We start from the raw sequence: 21,658 nt of genomic DNA on the forward strand, positions 1-21,658 counted from the left end.
GATAGGGAAATCCCACCGAGGGGACAAGATTCGCAGTCTAGGACGAGGCTGTGCCGAGTCCTAGACGGCAAATCTTGTTCCAGAGGTGGGATTTCCCTATCCCACACAAGTAAATAATGAAGGATTATTTTTCTCACATTTTACCTACAGTTTAGTGCATAGATTTATGAGCTATAAGAAAATTTTAAATTATGAAAATCCTCATTTGAACTTCAATGCAAAAGCTAATTAGATAGACAGAAAGATCATACCCGAAAATGGTTTACACTGTAAGTGTAAACTAAAACACCCAAGGTTGTCCATCAGAAAGTATACTACATTAAAATTTAAAGAAAACAATGCAAAATATTTTACTTCACCGTGTAACGTAAATCTTTACCGTGTAACGTAAATCATAGAAAATATATGACGTCGCAGCAGTGTGAGACAGAAAAATCTCACATGGCTGTCTCGCATGGGTAAAGTCGATCTCACACTGGTGATAATGTGAGAAAAGCTCATTCACAGGAGAGACAAGCTTATATCATATACCTAGTAGTGTATCAGCCCTGATACACCTATCTTGGCTAGGGTGAGACAGCTGCAAGTAGGTAGGGCTGTCTCGCCCTAAGGGCCGAGATATCTCTGTCTCGGCCCGTTGTCAAGGGGCTGTCTCGCCCTCAAATTTCAAATGGCTATTTCTTCTTTAATCTTTTGAAATCTAACATAACTACATGAAAAAATGATGTTAGACACAATTTTTTTCAAATATAATACTTTCTTCCACGACAAAATTTAATTTAAGCAGAAAAATTAAATAAAAACGTTTTCAAAAACAGCGCTAAATTGTAGCGAGTATCTAAGCAAAGGGGGGTAACCCAAGTAACAATTGTTTATTTAGAACAATAACACGTTTAACTTCATTTCATAACAATCAACGTTCTAGGCGACAGAAAACAGTAGGAGGATTATGGAGGGTGATACTGAAGCATTTTCAGAAATTCCCGGTCCTAATGGAGATAAAATGTTAATTTACAGTAATTTTGATGTAGAAAACTGTTTTAAAACGATTTCTGAAATCTAAAATCCCGAGGACTTGGCAATAAAACGAGAAAAGTAGAACCATTATCTTCCGACGTATTTCAACGACTTATAGATGCTAAACAGATGGGAAACGGTAAAAAAAAAACTTACTTCAGTATAAGGTAACATTCCTTAAGCAAAGAAATAGCAGCATCAGATCTGTAAACATTCCCGTTCATACGATGACGCCACGTAAACAAAGTTCTACAACTCTTACAAATTATATGAAATATTGAAAACGGGCGAGTTTGGTAAATCCGAAAAAATAAATAAAAATCAGCAATGGAATAAAGCTACAAAACCCAGACTTTAGCATGTTTCACAATGTCTATAGTACTGGAAACGTAACCATTAAAGTAAACTCTCTGAAGGAATGAAATAGTCAAATATCGTTGTACAGTATACCATGTATTTATGTTTGGGTCAATGACCCCCCCCCCCCCCCCCCTCCCCCCCCCCCCCCCACCCAATTTAAAATTTTTTTTTTATCAACTTGTTGTGTTTTAGGTATATGATATAAACAATATCACACTCTAATGTTGATCTCGGACCTGGGATTGCCCCTCGAGTGATCTCGGCCCTCGCCCTACGGGCTCGGGCCGAGATCAACTCTCGGGGCCAATCCCAGGTCCGAGATCAACATTAGAGTGTGATATTCTATATATGTCTCACACTGCTGCGACGTCATTGGATTGTGACGTCATATATTTTCTATGATTTACGTTACACGGTGAAGATTACGTTACACGGTGAAGTAAACATATTTTACATTGTTATCTTTAAATCTTAATGTATATAGCTTTCTGTTGGACAACCTTGGGGTTTTTAGTTTACACTTACAGTGTAAACCATTTTTGTGTATGATCTTTCTGTCTATCTAATTAGTTTTTGCATCGAAGTTCAAATGAGGATTTTGATAATTCAGAATTTTCTTAAAGCTCCTAAATTTGTGCACTAAACTGTAGATAAAATGTGAGAAAAATAATCCTTCATTACTTAGTATGCTCTTTCTGCCTATCTAATTAGTTTTTGCATCGAAGTACAAATGAGGATTTTGATAATTTAGAATTTTCTCAAAGCTCCTAAATTTATGCACTAAACTGTAGGTAAAATGTGAGAAAAATAATCCTTCATTATTTACTCGTGTGGGATAGGGAAATTCCACCTCTGGAACAAGATTCGCTGTCTAGGAGCCTCGTCCTAGACTGCGAATCTTGTCCCCTCGGTGGAATTTCCCTATCCCACACTCATACTAATGAAGGATTCTATTAGTCTCTCCTGTGAATGAGTTGCTAAATGTGTCGTTGAAACTCTTCTCGCATTGGGTACACAAGTATTCCTCATTTTTATGTTTGAATTTCTTGTGGTCACTAAAGGTCCCTGAACTTGTATATGAAGCTCCACACACTTCACAAATAAGTTTCTTTTTATTTGCTTCATCATGGGTTTTTGATGTCTTTTCAGTAAATAGTTCTGTGAAAATTATTTTCCACAATGACACTGGAATTGATTTCCATCGTTAATGGACTGTAGATGCCTCTGCAGACTACCTTTCAGTTTACAAGTCTTTTTACAAATAGTGCATTCAAAAGCCGGTCGTGGTATCATTTCCACCATCTCGCTAATCATAACATGCTCTTCCATCTATTTCATCAAATAATCCATGCAAACACAAATTAAAAAGTATCTTTAAATCAAATAAACAGGTAAAAGTATATTTGTGCACCATATTTTTTTCTTTGAATCCAAAGTATTTTGCGACTCCCCCTTTCTTAATCATTAACAAAGTTCGACTCCCCCCTCCGTTACCTTTGCATTGAAATAAGAAATCGTCTCCTTGCATTCTTTAAACGAGTATTTTCCAAATTCTGATTGGCAATCAATAAAGATTGTCAAATAATAATACATTTAGATCACCTACTATCTAGTCATACTGCTTAAATATTCATTAATGCGTATTTTTTGTCATCAATGTAGCAAAAGTTATGAATTCTGCAAATAGATCCGAAGTGTTTGAGCATACCAGATGGTTAAGTCTTGCAAACTTCCGATGTAAATGTAGCTTATTTATCGTATTGTTCCGTGCAATATAGCATTTGTGCAAATACTAGTTATAAATGCAACAAAAAGCCGTGACTTACCTTTCGGCGAATTTCGAAGCGAAGAAAATCTACTCCCTCTGGCGTTAAAAGCGACTCCCTCGTACTTTTTTGCGACTCCCCCAAAGTAACGTTGGACATGCACTGTTAAACTCGGGTCGTAGCGGTGAGAAGCGAGTGCGTTAACCAATACGCCACCCGGACACCCATAAACATAGGTAGTAATTGTTTCTTCACCATACGCCCGGCATTTAGACACGTGAGAATTACGGGTCTTTCGGATATATATGACCTTACAAACGGAGGTCCGTCACAGGTGTGGACACGTTAAAGAACCCTCACTGAGCGCTAAGCATAGGTCTAAACTTATACTTTTACCTACACCTGGTGACGTCTCAATGTGAGTGAAAAAACGTTAAATAAATAATTATTTACAGGGATATTTCTGAAGTTTTGTGTTAAAAGACCCAAGGTGACATTTGCCATGTCACAAATGTTGATTGTTGATATACGCAAATTCCATCTGAGATCGTTGGACATTTCAAGATCAAGGTACGGATTGCTCTGTACTTTTCGCCGTATATATGGTTGTTTAAGGATGTACTCTACATCGTCATAATGGCTGGCTTCCTTTTAAAACATGGATGAAAATATAAATATCAGCAATATACGTCTATAATTCATTTTAAAGTTGATCACTCAGCTCAGTAAGTTAGCACGTCGACTGCTGAACTGTAGATCGCGGGTTCAAGGCAGCAGGAGTTTTAAAAAATTTCAGATTGCTTTGAATGCTTTCTACTAAAACTGCATTTTTTAACTAAATAAAGTATAAGTATGAAAGTTTTCAATTTCAAAATATTGTACATATCCTCCATTTTTCATCATATCAAATTTCTCTAGTGTAGCATACATCCTTAATTGGTATAATTTATGTTGTTGATAATCCTGTAAAATATAAGCGTTCAGAAGAGATAACAGCATCCAGTAGGTCGTTTATGTAGCATATAAACATTACAGGATCGAGAACAATTCCCTGCGGTACTCCGGAATCAAAGCACGACGCCTTCTATATATACTATTGTTATTTTCCTCGTCTATTTACAGTGAATATTTGCTGGAAACGGCGGGATCTCCCCACAGTAAATTTAAAACGTTGATAATTCCCGATTAGTGAATTACACAATATTTGGAGGCATCCATTTTGTACAATTTTCGTACCTTAAATGAATGTAATCTAGTTAAGGCGTGTTTTTCAAATTTACCGGAAAGACCCGGGAAGTTGGGGACCTCCTTAAGGTCGTCATCCCAAAGGTCCATGACTTTTCATTTCAGATGACGAGTGCTTGGCGAAGGGACAGACATTATCTATATAAGATTTGATGCGACCTCTGTATCGAACCCAGGACTCATGCTTCGTTACTATAAGATCCTTGTATAGCCAACTATGTGCACAGGGACTGGTCTCATAACATAAAGGAGGGGGCAGACAGGGTGAGAGTAAGGACGGGGGATGGGAGGGGGAGAAAGAAGTTTAGTGGGGAGGTTCTTATACTTCTTTTTTATGACTCCTTCAGTTTTAATTCCTTTTTCACCACTAATCTGCATCAAACTGATCGCACCGGATATACTTATTCGATGCCGTTCCCTTGTGTTTTGATATACATAAGAAATAATTCACAAATACAGAAAATAAAGAATACAAGGACGGATCCAAGGGGGGCGAACAACCCCCCTCCCCCCTTGCGGACCAAAAAGTTTAAGAGTTGTTCCATTTTAACGCGACTTCGAGTCAACATGATATGAAAGGTGGATACTTACATGTAATTGCATTATTCATATTTATCAACACCAGTATATTATTTAATAATTCTAGGATGAATAAGACGAAACATCGATATGTATTTACAATATTTTCGCCAGATACAAGCATCACTTAAGAATTCTGAAAAAGTATATGTAACATTTAGGGTTTGGTTTAAGAAGTAGACAATTCAAAAGTGCAAGGAAATGCTCAGAATGTAGGATTTTGCACCATTTACCTCAGACCGTCACCCCGGCCTATTGGGTCGGAGTAACCTTTAAATCAGCTCTTTTCTTCATTGCGAAATCGGATCCGAGTGTCCCGATAAAATTTTGTAGGACATTGGAAACAAGTTGTAAATAAACTAAGCATTTTAATTTTTAAAAAAACTGTCTGAAGATTTCCCTAAGATGTTATGTACACAATCAAAGGGTGTAAATGGGGTAGAGGTGGAGGTTGTGAAAAGTACCGAAAGATCAAGTGCTAGATCACCACCACATTTCACAAATTCCTGGATCCGCCTATGGAAATACATTTGCAATATTGCGTAAGCCTGTTATGTTTATGTGTATTATAACCTTTGCAGTGCATATGGGTAGTAAACTGGCATGCAGTACGCTTCAGTATCCAAATGAAATGCAATTTGTCACTATTTCAGGGGAGGGGGAAGAGGGCTACCCCCAGTCTGTCCCCTTATAAAGTGTATGGAATCGGCCGAGTGATAATGAGCTTGTTATTAGTGAGGGTTCCGTCTAGGTCAGATAGATAGTCACTCGAGCCTTGGTCGTGTCAAATTCAAAATGTAGAAGTAGGTAATATAACTGCTCTTTCAACAAACGCTTGGCATTTAGAAGTGGGAGTTGCGGGTCTTTCGGATGATGAACGTCCCGTTCTGATGCAAGCGTTGGCACGATAAAGAATCCTTACTGCCACAGCAGTAAACGCTTTGAAAGGGTATATCTATCCATCTATCTGCCTGTCCGTCTGTCTGTATGACATGCTGACACCTCGATATGAGTGAAAAATTCTAGGAACGACTTAAAAGAAACCAACAAAACCCTTTACGTGATTTTTTGTCCAACCCAAAATCCATTCCTGCTCTGGATGATCTTGGTAATTGGGTTTTTGCTTCGTCCGGAGCATGAGTTCCTCATTGGAAATCCGCTCGCGCCATCTGATGTGTAGGATCTGGCGAAGACAGGTGTTGATGAAGATCCAGGCTCTTTGTGTGTCTCCAGGTCTCCGAGCTATACAACAACACGGACTTGACATTGGTGTTGAACAGTCTAAGCTTGGTGTGTAGACTAGGGTTACCATTCCTCCACACTGGTCTGAGAATGATGAATGTATGTCTTGCCTTGCTGATTCTGGACTTTATGTCCTCGTCAGCTCCTCCTGTCTTGTTGACAACTTGCCTAGGTAGGTGAAGTGGTCAACGTCTTCCAACGCCTGTCCATTGATATTGATGGATGTTTCTTGAGTGTATTAACCCGCAAGCTCTTTGTTTTACTTACATTGATCTCCAGTCCCGTGGTCCTGGCTATGTTGGTCAGACTCTCCGTTTTATCTTGCATGTGTTTATGAGAGTGCGACAGCAGGACAATGTCGTCTACGAAATTCATCTTTCAGAATGAAATAAACAGTCTTCTGTGGATGTACTAAGGGAAGACAAGAAATTCGAAGCTAAACCACTAGATTGCCTCACACCAGAGGTTCGGAAGATCATTATGGCTTCTCCATCTAATGCATGTGAACTAGACCCGATACCAACATCTGTTTTGAAATCCAGTGTTGACGACCGTCTTCCAACAATCACCACCATCATCATTAAATCAATATCATAGTCAACTGTTCCGTCGTCAATGAAAAATGCTGTTGTTCGTCCTCTTTTGAAAAAGCAAGGATTAGATAAAGAAGTGTTCAAGAACTATCGCCCTGTCTCGAACCTTTCCTTTATTTCTAAAATCCTGGAAAAGGTTGTTAATTCTAGGCTGGAGGGTCATCTGCAGTTAAACCACCTGCATGATAAACAACAATCAGCATATCGTGCTCACCACTCAACGGAGACTGCTCTCTTGAGAGCAGAGTCCATCATGACATCCCATCTGCTCTTGACAACGGCTCGTGTGTTGTTCTGTTAATGCTGGACTTATCTACAGCATTTGATGTGATTGACCACACTATTCTTATCAAACGCCCAGAATTTTCTTTTGGCATAACTGGTGCGGCTTTGTCATGGATACGGTCATACCTCAGTGATCGATATCAACGCATTGCTATAGGTTGCTTAGAGTCCAGAGACTTCCATCTGGAATTTGGTGTTCTTCAGGGGTCGGTCCTCGGACCAAAGCTATACAGTAAGTTTGCTAAGCCAATTTGTGATATATGCCGTAAACATAACATGAGTTCCCAGTGCTATGCAGATGATACTCAATTATATATGTCAATAACACCTACCAGGAACTGGATTAACATAACATCTCGTTTGCAAATTTGCCTATATCTGATATTAGTTCTTGGATGCGTTCCAACTTCCTAAAGTTAAATCAAGAAAAAACGGAGCTTATTGTCTTCGCACCAAAATACAGGGTTAATTATTTTAATGAATTCAGCATCAACTTGGACGGAACCAAAATTAACGTTTTATCATGTGTGAAAAACCTGGAAATGTTTTTTGATTCTATGCTAAATATGGACCACCAGGTTCGAAGCATCGCTAAATCGTGTTACTATCACCTATGTAATATTGGCCGAATTCGACCGTTAATATCGGAGAGTGCTTGTAAGACCCTTATATGTTCACTTGTGACCTTTCGTCTGGATTAGGGCAATGCCTTACTGTACGGTATAAGTACCAGTTACTTGACTAGACTCCAAAGGATTCAAAGCACCGCCGCCAGGATCATTACACGTACAAAGAAATATGACCACATAACACTCATGTTAGTAAATTTACATTGGCTCCCTGTAGAACAGCGAATCCAGTACAAGCTGCTGCTACATACTTTTAAAGCTTTAAATGGAACATCGCCATTATATTTACAAGAACTTGTCAAATTTTACACACCTTGTAGATCCCTGCGATCTGAAAACTCTATGTTTCTGGTGCAGTCACGTGCACATATTAAGACATACATATATGGGCACAGACGGTTCGACGTGGTGAGCGCTACACTGGAACAATCTACCCCAAGACCTGAGATCTGAGAGGAATTTTATCAATTTTAAAAAGTTATTAAAAACTTACGTTTTTACCATTGCTTACCCAGATTCTTCTTAGTGTTTATTTAAAATTGCTCATTTTTAAATTGACCTTATTACAATGCACAAGACAGCAATTTTACTTATGAACATTACTAGTCCTTTTAAAGTTATATGTTTTTTTTTAAACTTGCATTTTAAGCTCTAGTATTTATTAAGTAAGTTTTACGCTCTTATCTTATGTCCAGAAGTGTTTTATGTACAGCGCGTTAGAGTAATTTTATATTATTATTAGCGCTTTATAAATTTTGTATAATAATAATAATGATGAAAAATTCAGGTCTTCAAGTTTTTTCATCAGAATCCACTGAATGCCTCTGGGCTGATCCATGCTGGTTTTCATTACCCAGTCAATCACCATTAAGAAGATTTGAGGGGATAGCATGCATCCTTGTTTGACTCCGGTGTTGACCTCAAAGGGTGGCGACAGGTTGGCGTTGTGGATGACCCTGCAGTTGGTGTCCCTGTAGAGGCTCTGGGTGATGTTGACCATCTTCTGAGTGATGCCGTAGCATCTGAGGATTCGCCAGATTGTAACCTGATCCATCATGTCAAATGCCTTCTTGAAGTCGATGAAGTTGACATACAGCGATAACTGCCACTCCAGCGATTGTTCAATGATGATGCGTAGAGTTGCAATCTGGTCAACACATGATCTCCCGGCCCGGAATCCTGCCTGTTCTTCTCTCAGAGTAGTACCAATTGCAGTTTTGGTCCTCTCCAGAATCACCCAGGTGAAGACTTTGCTCAGCAAAGAATCCTCTCCAGTTCTGGCAGTCACCGAGGTCTCCTTTCTTTGGAAGCTTCACAGTGTAGCCAGTCCTCCACTCCTTTGTCTTCCTTCTCCCATGCTTCCCGTTAGACGTTAATCAAGATGTCCGCTGTGGTGCCTGGGTCTACTTTTAAAGATTCTGGAGGTATGCTGTAGGGCCCAGGGACTTTTTCACTCTTCTTTTTCTTGATGGCCGTTACCACCTCTGCTTTGCTGATGGGGTCCAGGTTGACATTCAGATCTTCCCGTTCTTCAATGAAGGGTTGGTTTGCCACTAGGGTGCCGTTGAGTCGGCTGCTAACGTCCTACTTCCACCTTTCTAGCTGGTCCGTGTGGGGTTGCCGAGGATCTCTCCGTTCCTGCTCCGTATTGGTCGGTTGGTGTTGGTTTCCCTACCTGACAGCTGTTTCCTATTAGGCCTAATAGAAAATCCAACACAAACACAGCAAAGTCCTACGTCAGTGTATACAGATACATGTATCTTAGCTATATATACCTAATTTAAAATACCGCGCATTAGGAGACTAGATCTACAAAACTCTTCACAAAACTTGTGTTTGTGATTCGTGAGGAAACCCTTGGCTAGTGAGCATGGAGATATGCATTACTGAAAGTATCAATGTGTTAATTGCACGTTTTATAAAATTGCATTTGTCTAATAATTTTGAAAATCCCGCCTATTCGAATGGAGCTCTTCTGTCTTGAAAACCATTATCAGTGTAAAACTGGTAAAACAAAACTGGTTCCCTCTCCTTTTATATGTTTCGTCTGAAGGACAGAAGTGAAAATCGAAGATAATGACTGATGTAAGACTAGATCTACTGTTTTTAAAAAGAATGTTTTTGGGTTAGGAAACAAGAAGTACTTTAATAGATTACACCTAGCTTTTATGTTATATAGGGGAGGGGGAAAGTCTGCATATATTATATGGAATTTTCTCAAGAAAGTCAACACTTTCCACGTTTACAATTTTATCACTATCAGTTTTATTGTTTCGTATAAAATTTACTAGGCCTATATAATGTGGATTAGTTACTTATAATATTGAATTACGTATGTATGTTCTTTTAAATCTCATGCAGTTTTATAACTTAATAAGTATAAAACGCAACATGATCCGTACATGCACGATTCAGGTTCATGGCGCTTTAAATATCTAGGCCTAGGCCTATTTACTAAACAAAAGTATTTTTCTGTAAACAAACTATAGTATAGTATAGTTAATTTACCAAAACACATTATATTTTAAAACGTCAAGCACTTTTTGGTGCATCAGCCATGATCTGGAGATTTCATTTTCTCTTTAATTTCTTGGATGTCCTGGTTTTTATTATCATGTGCATTCATATTTCCCCGAAATCTATACCAGCCACACTTGTACAAGTTCATGGTCGTGTGTCTGACTCTACTGACGGGTGGTGATTTTCAGTAATTCGGCTGAGCAGTGTCTAGATATATTGAAAGAATAGAAAACCTCTTGCTAATTATATTAGACTTCATAAATCGACAATGAACAGGATTTGTGTTGAATAATCTCATTTAATAACACTGTATATTAATGCTCACATCACAGGACATGTCCGTGTAATTATTAATTACTGATATTGTACTAATTATTTTGCATGTACTTATTCATAGTTTCATTAGGTGGATCCAGGAATTTGTGGGGGTATCTGTGTTCCTCCACTTGATTGTTGAGGCAGTGAGAAATAGTTAATATGAACTAGATCAGGAGTTGACCCCCTAAGCAATGCAAAATTAATAATGATAGAGAGTTGGTTGATCATGAATAGTAAAATCCCTTAATTGAAGAGAACGGCTGTGCACATTGATTGCTAGAACTGACCAAATCTGAATGTAAATTTCCAGACATGAATTATGAAGGACTGCTCCAAGATTTGGTGTTGGTCCAAATATCCAGATATCGTCCTCTCAGTTTCTCTTTGCTTGGCAGACATCAAACTTAGTATTGACTCACACCTTGATATTTGACCTTGACACCCCACTTTCAAGGTCACAAAAGAGCAGGTGACCTCTATCAATCTTGAGGTCAGATATTTTCTGCTCAGTATCTCAAGAACCTTGACAAATATCAATCTTGGTAAACTGGTTCCTTGCAAGAGGTAGATCTATATCCAGATGGTGCTTGTGATCTATGGGCCTCTTGTTCCAGAGTTTAGAATCATTGTTTACTGTATAATACTTATATCAATACCTACTGCATGTTGTTTTCGCAAGCCAAGTGTCCGATTCGCTTACTTCCTTTGGGAGAGATGAAAGTAAACGAATCAGACACTTGGCTTGCAAAGATGACTGCATGTGGAAATCGTGAAATACATGCAGAGTTTTTGTTTGGGTGTTTTCACCCCAATACAAAGTAGAAAACTTGTGAATATACAATATTTTTAAATTAATGACTAGTGATGAAACGATTGTCGCCGATGATCGATTGTCGGTCGTTCAGAGACCTACGATGCTACTAATCGATTACAAAATAAAAGTCGCCGACATCGTTGACCAAACAAAATCCGGAAATCACTTCAACTTTGTTCAAATTTTATTTTCTGTATGTCAAACCCGATCAAAAATAAGCAAACAAAATGGCGGGAGATATGAAGGACGGTAACAACAATGACATTCAACAGTCAAATAAAGGAGCCTATCACTGATATCTTTGATACATTGAGATTATAGATAATTCCATCACTTGATATATTGGAATCCTGATTTATTTACCTGTGAACAAATGAAACAAAAAAGAATTCAAATGTTGTTTCCATACATTTAATAATTCTGTTACATCTAATTTAAGGGGAGAACACTTAAATGCCAATTCCGATTATAATCGATTACTTGTGTCCGATTATTGCCGATAATCGATTATGGTTTTTGGTCCGATTGCCCATCACTATTAATGACCGCCTGATGCTGACATGCTGTTAGGTATTGGATTACTTCTTTAAATAAATTGGAATTTCAATTCTTTGATATTTTCATACATTGATTTTCCATTTAAGTACATGGTTGGGTGCCCTTTTTCACATCAGACTAAAGTAGGATACAATTATCGGTAGTTAAGGACTTGAAATATTTAAGGAAGATTCAAGATATTGGTATTAGGTAAATTGCCCATGACCTTGTAATGAATTTAAACTTCTGAGGTTAGTGCATACATGTTCTCTTTGCACTAAATGTTTGTAGTATTCTACTCAGTGATAAAAACTGAATACTGTTAAGCTAGCTAAGTATATAATAATAGGTTGTTGAGTAACAGATGCTGACATTCAATATCATTTTGAATTCAAACAATATATTCAATAGATTTATGGATTTGAAAACTCTTAACATTGTTTTGAAATATTTTGAGTAAGAGTGTAGATACAGTTGCATTACTTTACTTATCCACATCACCAGTGTTCGTGGGAGAGATCAGAAAGTTTGAAGTAAAAATTATGGAGTAGCAGTCCTCTGTCTTAAAATTCTTGATATGGCAACAAGTTTGTGGAACAAAAAAATACCAGTAGTCCTTCTAGTGATAGCTAACTGTCTCAGTGCATTAATGCCAATCCAAATGCAAGGTATATGTAACTGTTACTGAAAGTGTGTCATTTTGACTGTAGATACCAGAGTTGGGGTTACCGCAGGTGCGAATAGCACACCCTGAGCATGTGACAGAAGTGATTCAAAACATCATAAAAGATGGATGTGACAAGCTACAGGTAGGTCGTTGTGTGCATGTGATAAAATTTCAATCCAGCAATTGTGTCTCACTGTTAAATCAAGAAGAGGGCCAAGAATCTTACCCCAAGATAAGGTGCTGTAGTTCATCATGGATGTTCAGAACAACAAGACCATGAATTTAAGGAGACCTGGTACAATGACTAAACATAATTTTTATATATATCAGAAAGAAACAATACATTTAGAGTGAAAATATGGTATCAGTTAGATCTATTGTTTTCAAGAAAAAAGAAATCTTTTCAAAATGGAGGGGGGGGGGGGTGGAAACTTCAGTAGGTTTATAGATTCTGATTGAATTCAAATTCACTTTGGAAGGATTATCATCGAACACTCATTTCTCTTGTCATGACTATTGTGTGGAGGGGGCGATTACTCTAAATGGGAAAGAAGGAGGTTTGCAGTGTATTGGGCCTCATCAATGGAAGAGAAGGAATGAAGGGTTTGGCAACCAGCAGTTGTATAAATATTTTTTTTCATAAAACCAAGAAATAGCAGACTTTCATTTTCAAGTTATTGCCGAAACATTGTTTTATTTTGAATTTAAATACGCACTGCAGTAAGATAAGATTTCAAAGTTTGTCAAGCCATCGATACTTCTGGTGCAGATGATATACGGTATGTTGAATTCATAGTATGAGTTCTAAAATGGTGCTGCCAAGGGTTGTCATGCCGATACAAGAAAGAAGGGGAGGCAAGGATGTTAGAGCATTGATATAGCCATCGACCCAGTAATTTTGTAGAGAAAGGGGGGATGATAAATTTATGAAATCTGTGACGTTGATTTGTGGGAAGCGAATACAACAGAGACTTGTGTTTCAATACAGAGAATATTAATTTCTACAATCTGTAGACCAGGTGTATTCACGACACACACACCCTTCCTCCATCCATCATCGGCTGGTTGAGAAATATTGTTCGAGCTCTGGTCCTACCTTTGAAATGTAGAAATATGTCATGTTAGAATGCAGAGACTGGAAATTCATAAGCTTAAAAATTTGAAAAGGCATGTCTAAAATTTGGAGGAAAATGGTGATCGGCAGTAACTCCAAAGTCTGCTATTCAAAACCCATGAAAATGAATGAATTTAAGCCACGTACATTTTGTGATGTTGTGCCACTCTTTTGTAATAGGTGACCGCTGATTTTGATTTCACATTGACCAAATTCAAAGCAAATGGCACACGGTGTGCTGGCACCCATAGTAAGTATAGATTATCTGCCCTTGCACGTCCCAGCAGCCATTAATCCAGTGGGGAGTTTGAGGTTTCATGCAATAATTGGAATTTTCGATATACTGTGTAGAACAATATCAAATTTTCAATTTAACGGAAAGGTGTATAAAACTGTCAAACTCCAAGTAGGCGTTACTGTGTTACACTAAGGCCAAATTAAAGTATATGTGTATTTCCTATTTCTCTCCCCCCAAGCATTAGGTAGGGTTGGCTGGTAAAACATTTTATTTCATCAAAACATTTTATTCGAAATCTTAGTTTTTGATATGCTTTGAATACAGGTCTATATACATTATAAATACTTTTCAAACATTTTGAAGATCAATAGTAGTCAAAATGTACGTAAATCAGAGAAACTTGAATGTTTTGAAGATCAATAGTAGTGAAAAAAAATTCTGGTTTGAAAATTCTGGATTTTTATTTATATATACATGTATTGTCAATGAAGTATTTAGGGTCAGCAGCAAAAATGTAGGAAGGGTCAGGAAACTGGAAACACACATTTTTTTTTTTGGTCTAATGTTTTGTACAGCAGTGTTGTAATTTTGTGATACAGGTGAAATATATTTTGTGTTTGTGTTACATGTAATGAATGAGCTAAAATACCTCAAGAGCTGACAACATCATGAATACTGGGTTTTCTGGTTGCTAATATCTTATATATAAAATCTATTTGCAGGGGTATATAATTTATTAGCTTGTATGCTAGCCTTTTTATCATATATACAATCCTACAAAGACCTGCATGTATTGTTCATTCGTCATAGAAAAGTATCACAGATTTACAACAATGCCGTATGTGCACAAATATAATATATAGTAGCCAGTTTAATTATTTTTTCTTATTTTCAGGTGGTGGCAGATTTTGATAGAACTCTATCCAAATATTCACACCAAGGCCAAATCTGCTCGACCTGTCATAGTATGTGTAACTTCACAGGATGATGTAATTCATACACAGAGTTCATTGTAGAATTTCTACGTCATATGGGCAAAATGTGTAAATTAGGTCTGACTGTGATATGACTAGACGAGTGATTAGGAGTATAGAGTTGTGAATCGCTTGAAATTCTACACAACATTTATGCCTCAGATGATGGTCCTGCAATGATATACTGTAAACGTATTATATTTGGCGTGTACGATATTTGGCGGAAATCGTTTTTTCAACAAGTTAGCGTATATTTGATTTAGCGCATTCCTGAATTACTTTAAACATCTAGATTTACGGATGGCATTTAGCGATGTACTTGATTTAGCGAAAGCTGCGTTCCACCAAAGGCGCTAAATAGAATACACAGCCAAATGTAATACATTTACAGTATTTCTTATGCATGTATGAAGCTTCTGCCCAACTAACAAAACAAGACGTGCTTCTTCTGGACCAATTTTCACCTCCAAATATTTAGTCAGTGTTATGTATCACAGTGTCTCGTCACCAGCATTGCGAAAACACCAATCAAATGGCTCAAATCTAATGGTGTCATTCTGATGTTTAAAATACAAAATATGATAGCAGTTCATAGTGCTGACTATAGATCAGTTTTAAATGTTGGATTAATTTCTTGTAAAGTTGTAAAATTAAGGAATATCCTTATCGTTATTCTGTGTTGTAGTTTGAAAAATTCGACTGCAGATTTGAAACAGCTATAAATAGCTATAGTTTGATATTGTTTTATGTATATTCCTATTCTTTTATTTTAGATGTTTTAGAAGAGGGACATGTCCTGCCTGAATTCTACAAAGAAGAGGTCAGTGTGTGTGTGAGACTTAGCACTAAAAAAAATAGTATCAGGAATTAGCATCGAAGTTAGCAAGAATCTATTCTTCTGAGACTCGCAATCAGAATAGAATTGTGCAAATATTGTACCCAATGAATGCAAATATACAGTGCTGTAAAAATTGCTAAAAATTAAGTACAAAATTAAAGGGTAAGCATTTTTTAAAACATATAATATTCATGTACATTCTGATATTTGCTACTTATGCTTGTTTTTAAATCTTTTTACCTGTAGGCTAGAGCACTTAGAGATCACTATTTTCCAATTGAGACAAATCCAAACTTAACAATAGAAGAGAAAATTCCAATAATGGTGGAATGGTGGGTAGTAATTCTCTCTCTCTCTCTCTCTCTCTCTCGCTCTCTCTCTCTCTCTCTCTCTCTCTCTCTCTCTCTCTCTCTCTCTCTCTCTCTCTGTCTGTATTGATAGACACAAATGTGTACTGATTTTCATTATTTAACTCTAGTACTATCTTAATGATAAAATGAATTCCAGGTGGACAAAGGCCCATGATTTATTTGCAAAGTGTGACATGAAAAAAGATGATGTCAGAGTAATGGTGGAAAATTCCACAGCCAAACTTAGGTAAGCGAGTCAGACTGCACTCACAGCCAAACTTAGGTAAGCGAGTCAGACTGCACTCACAGCCAAACTTAGGTAAAAGAGTCAGACTGCACTCACAGCCAACTTATGTAAAAGAGTCGGACTACACTCACAGCCAAACTTAGGTAAAAGAGTCGGACTGCATTCACAGCCAAACTTAGGTAAAAGAATCGGACTGCACTCACAGCCAAACTTAGGTAAAAGAGTCAGACTGCATTCACAGTCAAACTTAGATAAGAGAGTCTTACAAAAAATTATTGTTTCTTGGAAGATAAAAAGAAGTTTTCGTTTGGGCTGTTTTTTGTCAGTCAGTCAGGAAAGGGCAAACAGACAGTTTTTTAAAGTTAGCTTTTCACAAAATTGTTTTGGTGAGATATTCAATTCAAAGAAATTAGATTATCTCTTGTACAAAAGAAAAATTACTTGGTATAGCCCATCTTTGCATGCCAAATGCTCAATTCGCTTACTCTCATAGTGAACCAGACACTTGGCCTGATATTTTGATGTTGATTTTTCCCTTTTTAAAGTACAAATGTATTCAAAGAAATTATTTTGTATTTTCCAAGTCATATTTAAGTTCATTTATTCAATAAGTAGTGTATGCATTTCAGAGATGGTTGTACATGGTTTTTTGACCAGTTACATGCTAATGAAATTCCACTGCTTATCTTTTCTGCTGGTATTGGTGATGTCATCATCGAAGTCATCAAACACCAAGCCACTCTCCATGACAACATGAAGATCGTGTCCAACTATTTGGAGTACGATGCTCAGGTTAGTAGTGAAGAAAACATAGGTTTTATAATTGTTCAGACTTTTTTGATAAGTAGATACAGAATTCCCTTTGCTTTGATGTGTTTTCTATTCAATGAGTTGTGTATTTTCCGTCTTTGAATCTTTGAGACAGAAACTGTCCAGTCACTAAAGTGTCTATTGGCTGTGCTTTATTTTCTGTTGTGTTTGGTAAACTTCGTGCCACATTACTTGTCAACAATATTACATTATTGCAAATAGTGCCGGCTGTGATGAAAGACAGAGCATATATTTGAAGTAACATGTTTTACTCTGTAAAATAACATTTAATCCAAATTGATAAAGCACTTGAAAAAATCACATTTTTATGTCTATTCACAATAATGATGGTTTTTTAAAAGAGGATATGCTGTGTAGGAATACACAGTGTGATAAGACAAAAGTTAGGCATAGCTACAACACACTGGATATAGAGATCAACACATTATACACTACCAGTTTTTATTTATGTTAATTTCAGAACAAATTTAATTATTTACAAAAGCTGATAATTTAAATTGTATTCCAGACTGGTATAAATAATGCAATGAGGAATATCAGTGATTTATTCTAAAAGAACATACAAATGATGACTTTTTCATGTTTTTATCATTTGTGTTGTTTTAAAGGTGTGTATCACCAAAATCTATATAAAAAAAATTACCGCTCTTTCACAAAAGACAAAAAGTTTCTATTGCTCTCTTTTATAGTAAAGTACAGATTTATCTGCCCTTTGTATAAATGAAATGGTAGAATTTGAAGAAAACTTTATCTGGAATGAGCCAGGGTTATACTACTAACCAAGGTTAAAGCGTTGATACTTGAGTATTTGAGAAGAAAATACAGTCAAACCTCAAAATTTCGAACTCGATGGGAGTCCCAACTGAGAAAAAACTTGCAAGATATCCAAGGATTCGAGATATCCAAGGATTCGAGATATCGAGGGTAAAATACTTAAAGAGTTCAACTTCGGAATCCCATCGACATAGCCATGGTATTCAAGATGTCGGTGTTCATCTACATAGCCATGGTATTCAAGATGTCGGTGTTCATCTACATAGCCATGGTATTCAAGATGTCGGTGTTCATCGACATAGCCATGGTATTCAAGATGTCGGTGTTCATCTACATAGCCATGGTATTCAAGATGTCGGTGTTCATCTACATAGCCATGGTATTCAAGATGTCGGTGTTCATCTACATAGCCATGGTATTCAAGATGTCGGTGTTCAACTTTAATGAAAAATTATATGTATCTGCTTCAGCAATAAATCACCATGATGATTCTTAGACTGATATTTAAACAATCAACCAAAAGAGAGAAAAACCTGTAGTTAAATCAGTAAATGAATATGTAACCTTAAACTCTCAATCGAATTAAAATCAGCTCCTCGATCCACTCCTTTATTTTTTCTTATAACAACAGATTATAAGAAAAAATTATCACTTTGACTTGTACCATGATATTGTGATATTCATTTCAGGGCAATATGACAGGTTTCCAAGATGACTTAATTCATGTGTTTAACAAGAATGAGGGAGCGATACACGATTCCGATTACTTCCAGAACGTAGAACATCGTAACAACGTCATCCTGATGGGTGACTCTCTAGGAGACCTGCACATGGCTGATGGGGCCATTGGGGTCAAAAACAAACTCACAATAGGATTTCTTAATGTTAAGGTCAGTATGCAAGTCATGGATGACACAAAAAATACATAGTAAACCAATTATTTGTCATTATAAATTGGTTATTATTAGATGAACATTAGATCTGTATGTCATGTAAATTTTTTAGCCTATTTTTCGATCTAAATTTTGTACATTTAAAATACCTGAAAGTTGCACATCTCTTTATACAATGAGATAAAAACAGTGGCAATTTTACTTGAAGATTTTATTCTTTATTATATTTTCAGGTTGAAGAAAGTTTGGAGTTGTACATGAAAAAGTATGATATCGTTATCATAGAGGATGAAACTTGGAACGTTGCAAATGCAATTCTTCGTAAGGTGCTACAGAACAGAACTAGAGAGTCACAATGATGCTTGTGTCACTGTAAATCTCAGTCACGCTGATGCTTGTTGTGTCACTCTGTAAATGGGTGGGAACCAGGGTCTTTCATTGCACTGTGAACTTGTATGTAAGTGTGTTCAAGTCACATGGAATGAATGGTGTTACTTCTTGTAGGTAGAGTGATTTATCCCTGTCTGATTTTAGGAAAATTGCCCCAATTTTACTGGAGAGTAGTACTACATGTATTAAAAATGTGGTATTACTGTTGAATGACAATGATTTTCAAACAATTTTTTATAACATTGTTGATTTTTTAACTATGCAGCTATTTACTGTATTGTTTATAGTCTCCGTCTAAGCTCAGATCTGACATCCTTTTTAAACTGTAATTAGTTAATTATAGATATTGCCACATATACAGAGTACAGTTAATTCTTGTCATTCATTTCATCATTATTTTCACTTTAGCGCCACATTTTGTCAGGAACGTTTTTTTTCCTGCCATTTAAATTTTTCGTTATAACACCAAATTCACATACTATCATTTGCCTCCCTGTTTTGAGAACAATCCATATTAGGGTGTCTAATGTCTCAGTATTCTCCCAAAGGTATGTGATTAGTTAAATTGTTAATAAATGGTCGCCTTAGATCTCCACTGAACTGCCAGCAGTAGGCCTAGTAGTTTAGGTATCTTTTGTTGTTGTTGAAAACTTCAATAATCAAGATCATTGTTTGATAAGGATTAGTGTTGTTTTCTGTTGGAAGAAATTTTAGGTTTCAGTTATGCATCATTACAAAAACAGGTGCTCTCAATATTGGATGAAACAAGTGAATATGTGCATATCCGTGTGATTGTGCAAAATTTGCTTGGAAAATGTATTCATTTGGTTTCTGTGAAAGTCAGAATGACTATTCTGACAAGTGACAATAGAAGTAACAATACTTTCATTCACAAGACAGTATTCTAAATAACGTGAGAAAAAATATGAAAAGACTTTACATGGATCGTAATGGTGATATTTCTTATTCAATGGTGGATGCATTTTATTATTCAACGAAGTATTTTACTTGCAATGAATATGCATAATAAATGTATGGCAATTTGATATGCATGATTTAAAAAATATTGATTGATGGGGTCTATATTAATTTCATAGCCAAATTTGTTATACTGCCACATTTTTCTTAATTGCAAAAGGTGGCAGTTTAACAAGAATTAAATGGATATTTTGTATTGAATCAGTTCAATATTTACATGCTCAAAGTCAATGATATCTTTAAGTTTAGTATTCTTACAAAAAATAATTATATGCAAGATTTGGCTACTGTGGTTGTACTATTGGCAAGTATTGATAATTCATCAATGGTTACTGTAATAAGAAAAAAAAATTATTTTGATTATCATGATGGTGTTTTCAATTCTAAAACGCATAAAACAATGTGTTATGCCAGGGTTTGAGAATCGTATAACTACGAAACGAAATCCATGTGCTCTGACAGTCCATCACTTTGTACATTTGTACTTGGTTATCTCATTGTATTTTGTTTTGTCAATTTTATTTGTTTATGGAAAATATACCATACAATGACTTAGGTTTTTCCCCACAGAATATTTTAGAAAAACATCCTACCCGGACTGCCAGTATGACAAATATCTGTAGTACAGTATCTGTTTATACAGTAATTATATATTTCTTATTCATACTGTTTGACATATCATTGTATACTTTTACTTAATGAAATGATTCTGTACCCCCCACTACATTGTATATACCATACCCCAGCAATAAGAAAACCATTACATATTTTGTACTGTTACAACCAAAAACTAGAATTGTGACTTACATGAAGTTTTAAAAGTGTGTGTCAAAAATTTATCTGATTTTTCGTTTCAGTACAATGTTTTAGTAACTCGTACATTAAATGTTTTACCCTATTCTACAAACAAAAAATTGAGATTTTGTTTTATTTCTTACTTTCATGGATACCAGTATGTGTATTTACAAATGGAAACTTTTCTATTCAGATTTTTACAGCCATATAGTAAGAGCACAGATGCATTAAGGTTGACTTTTTAGATAGGTAGAATATTTGGACTCCTTATCAACTATCCCATTGTCAAACTGAGAGACCTGCAAAATTCCTGAATAAGATATTGGTATATGATGTTGATAGCTGAAGTCAAGTCACAATGGATTAGTTTAAAACAAGAAGCAAAATGGCCAGTGCTAGCCTACAGCAGTCGATCTCTATTTCATGATAAACAATATTGGAGTATTCGCAAGCTGTACATCATAAGCCCATTGGACAGAGATGACAAAATTTCTGAATCGGTACAATAGATGTTGTACTGATTCAGAAATTTTGTCATCTCTGTCCAATGGATACAAATGTATCTATTATGAAAAAGGTCCAGGAAACCATTTGACATGCTTTTAGCCTTAAAGTAGGTCACATTGCATTGATAAAGCTGAAATGCAAACTGAATCTGTATTTC

The 21,658-nt window shown here is 36.3% G+C and overlaps 1 protein-coding gene across 3 annotated transcripts; it reads left to right on the forward strand.

Moving 5' to 3' along the window:
* The first annotated feature begins 9,705 nt into the window (after positions 1-9,705).
* On the forward strand, positions 9,706-21,113 carry LOC125680294 (7-methylguanosine phosphate-specific 5'-nucleotidase A-like). Of its 3 annotated transcripts, XM_056155056.1 has the most exons (10): positions 10,413-10,579; positions 12,616-12,714; positions 13,867-13,936; positions 14,820-14,889; positions 15,672-15,718; positions 15,983-16,068; positions 16,244-16,333; positions 16,963-17,125; positions 18,628-18,828; positions 19,065-21,113. In XM_056155056.1, exons 3-10 carry the CDS (start codon positions 13,910-13,912, stop codon positions 19,188-19,190), a joined length of 810 nt encoding a protein of 269 aa, XP_056011031.1. In that variant the 5' UTR covers positions 10,413-10,579; positions 12,616-12,714; positions 13,867-13,909; the 3' UTR covers positions 19,191-21,113. The 3 variants fall into 3 exon arrangements, with proteins under 3 accessions (XP_048775723.2, XP_048775722.2, XP_056011031.1); XM_048919766.2 differs by lacking the exons at positions 10,413-10,579; positions 14,820-14,889 and adding an exon at positions 9,706-9,801; XM_048919765.2 differs by lacking the exons at positions 10,413-10,579; positions 13,867-13,936 and adding an exon at positions 9,706-9,801.
* Positions 21,114-21,658: the final 545 nt, after the last annotated feature.

Source organism: Ostrea edulis, chromosome 2 (genome assembly GCF_947568905.1).
Source record: "Ostrea edulis chromosome 2, xbOstEdul1.1, whole genome shotgun sequence".
In the NCBI taxonomy this organism is placed as follows: Eukaryota; Metazoa; Mollusca; class Bivalvia; order Ostreida; family Ostreidae; genus Ostrea; species Ostrea edulis.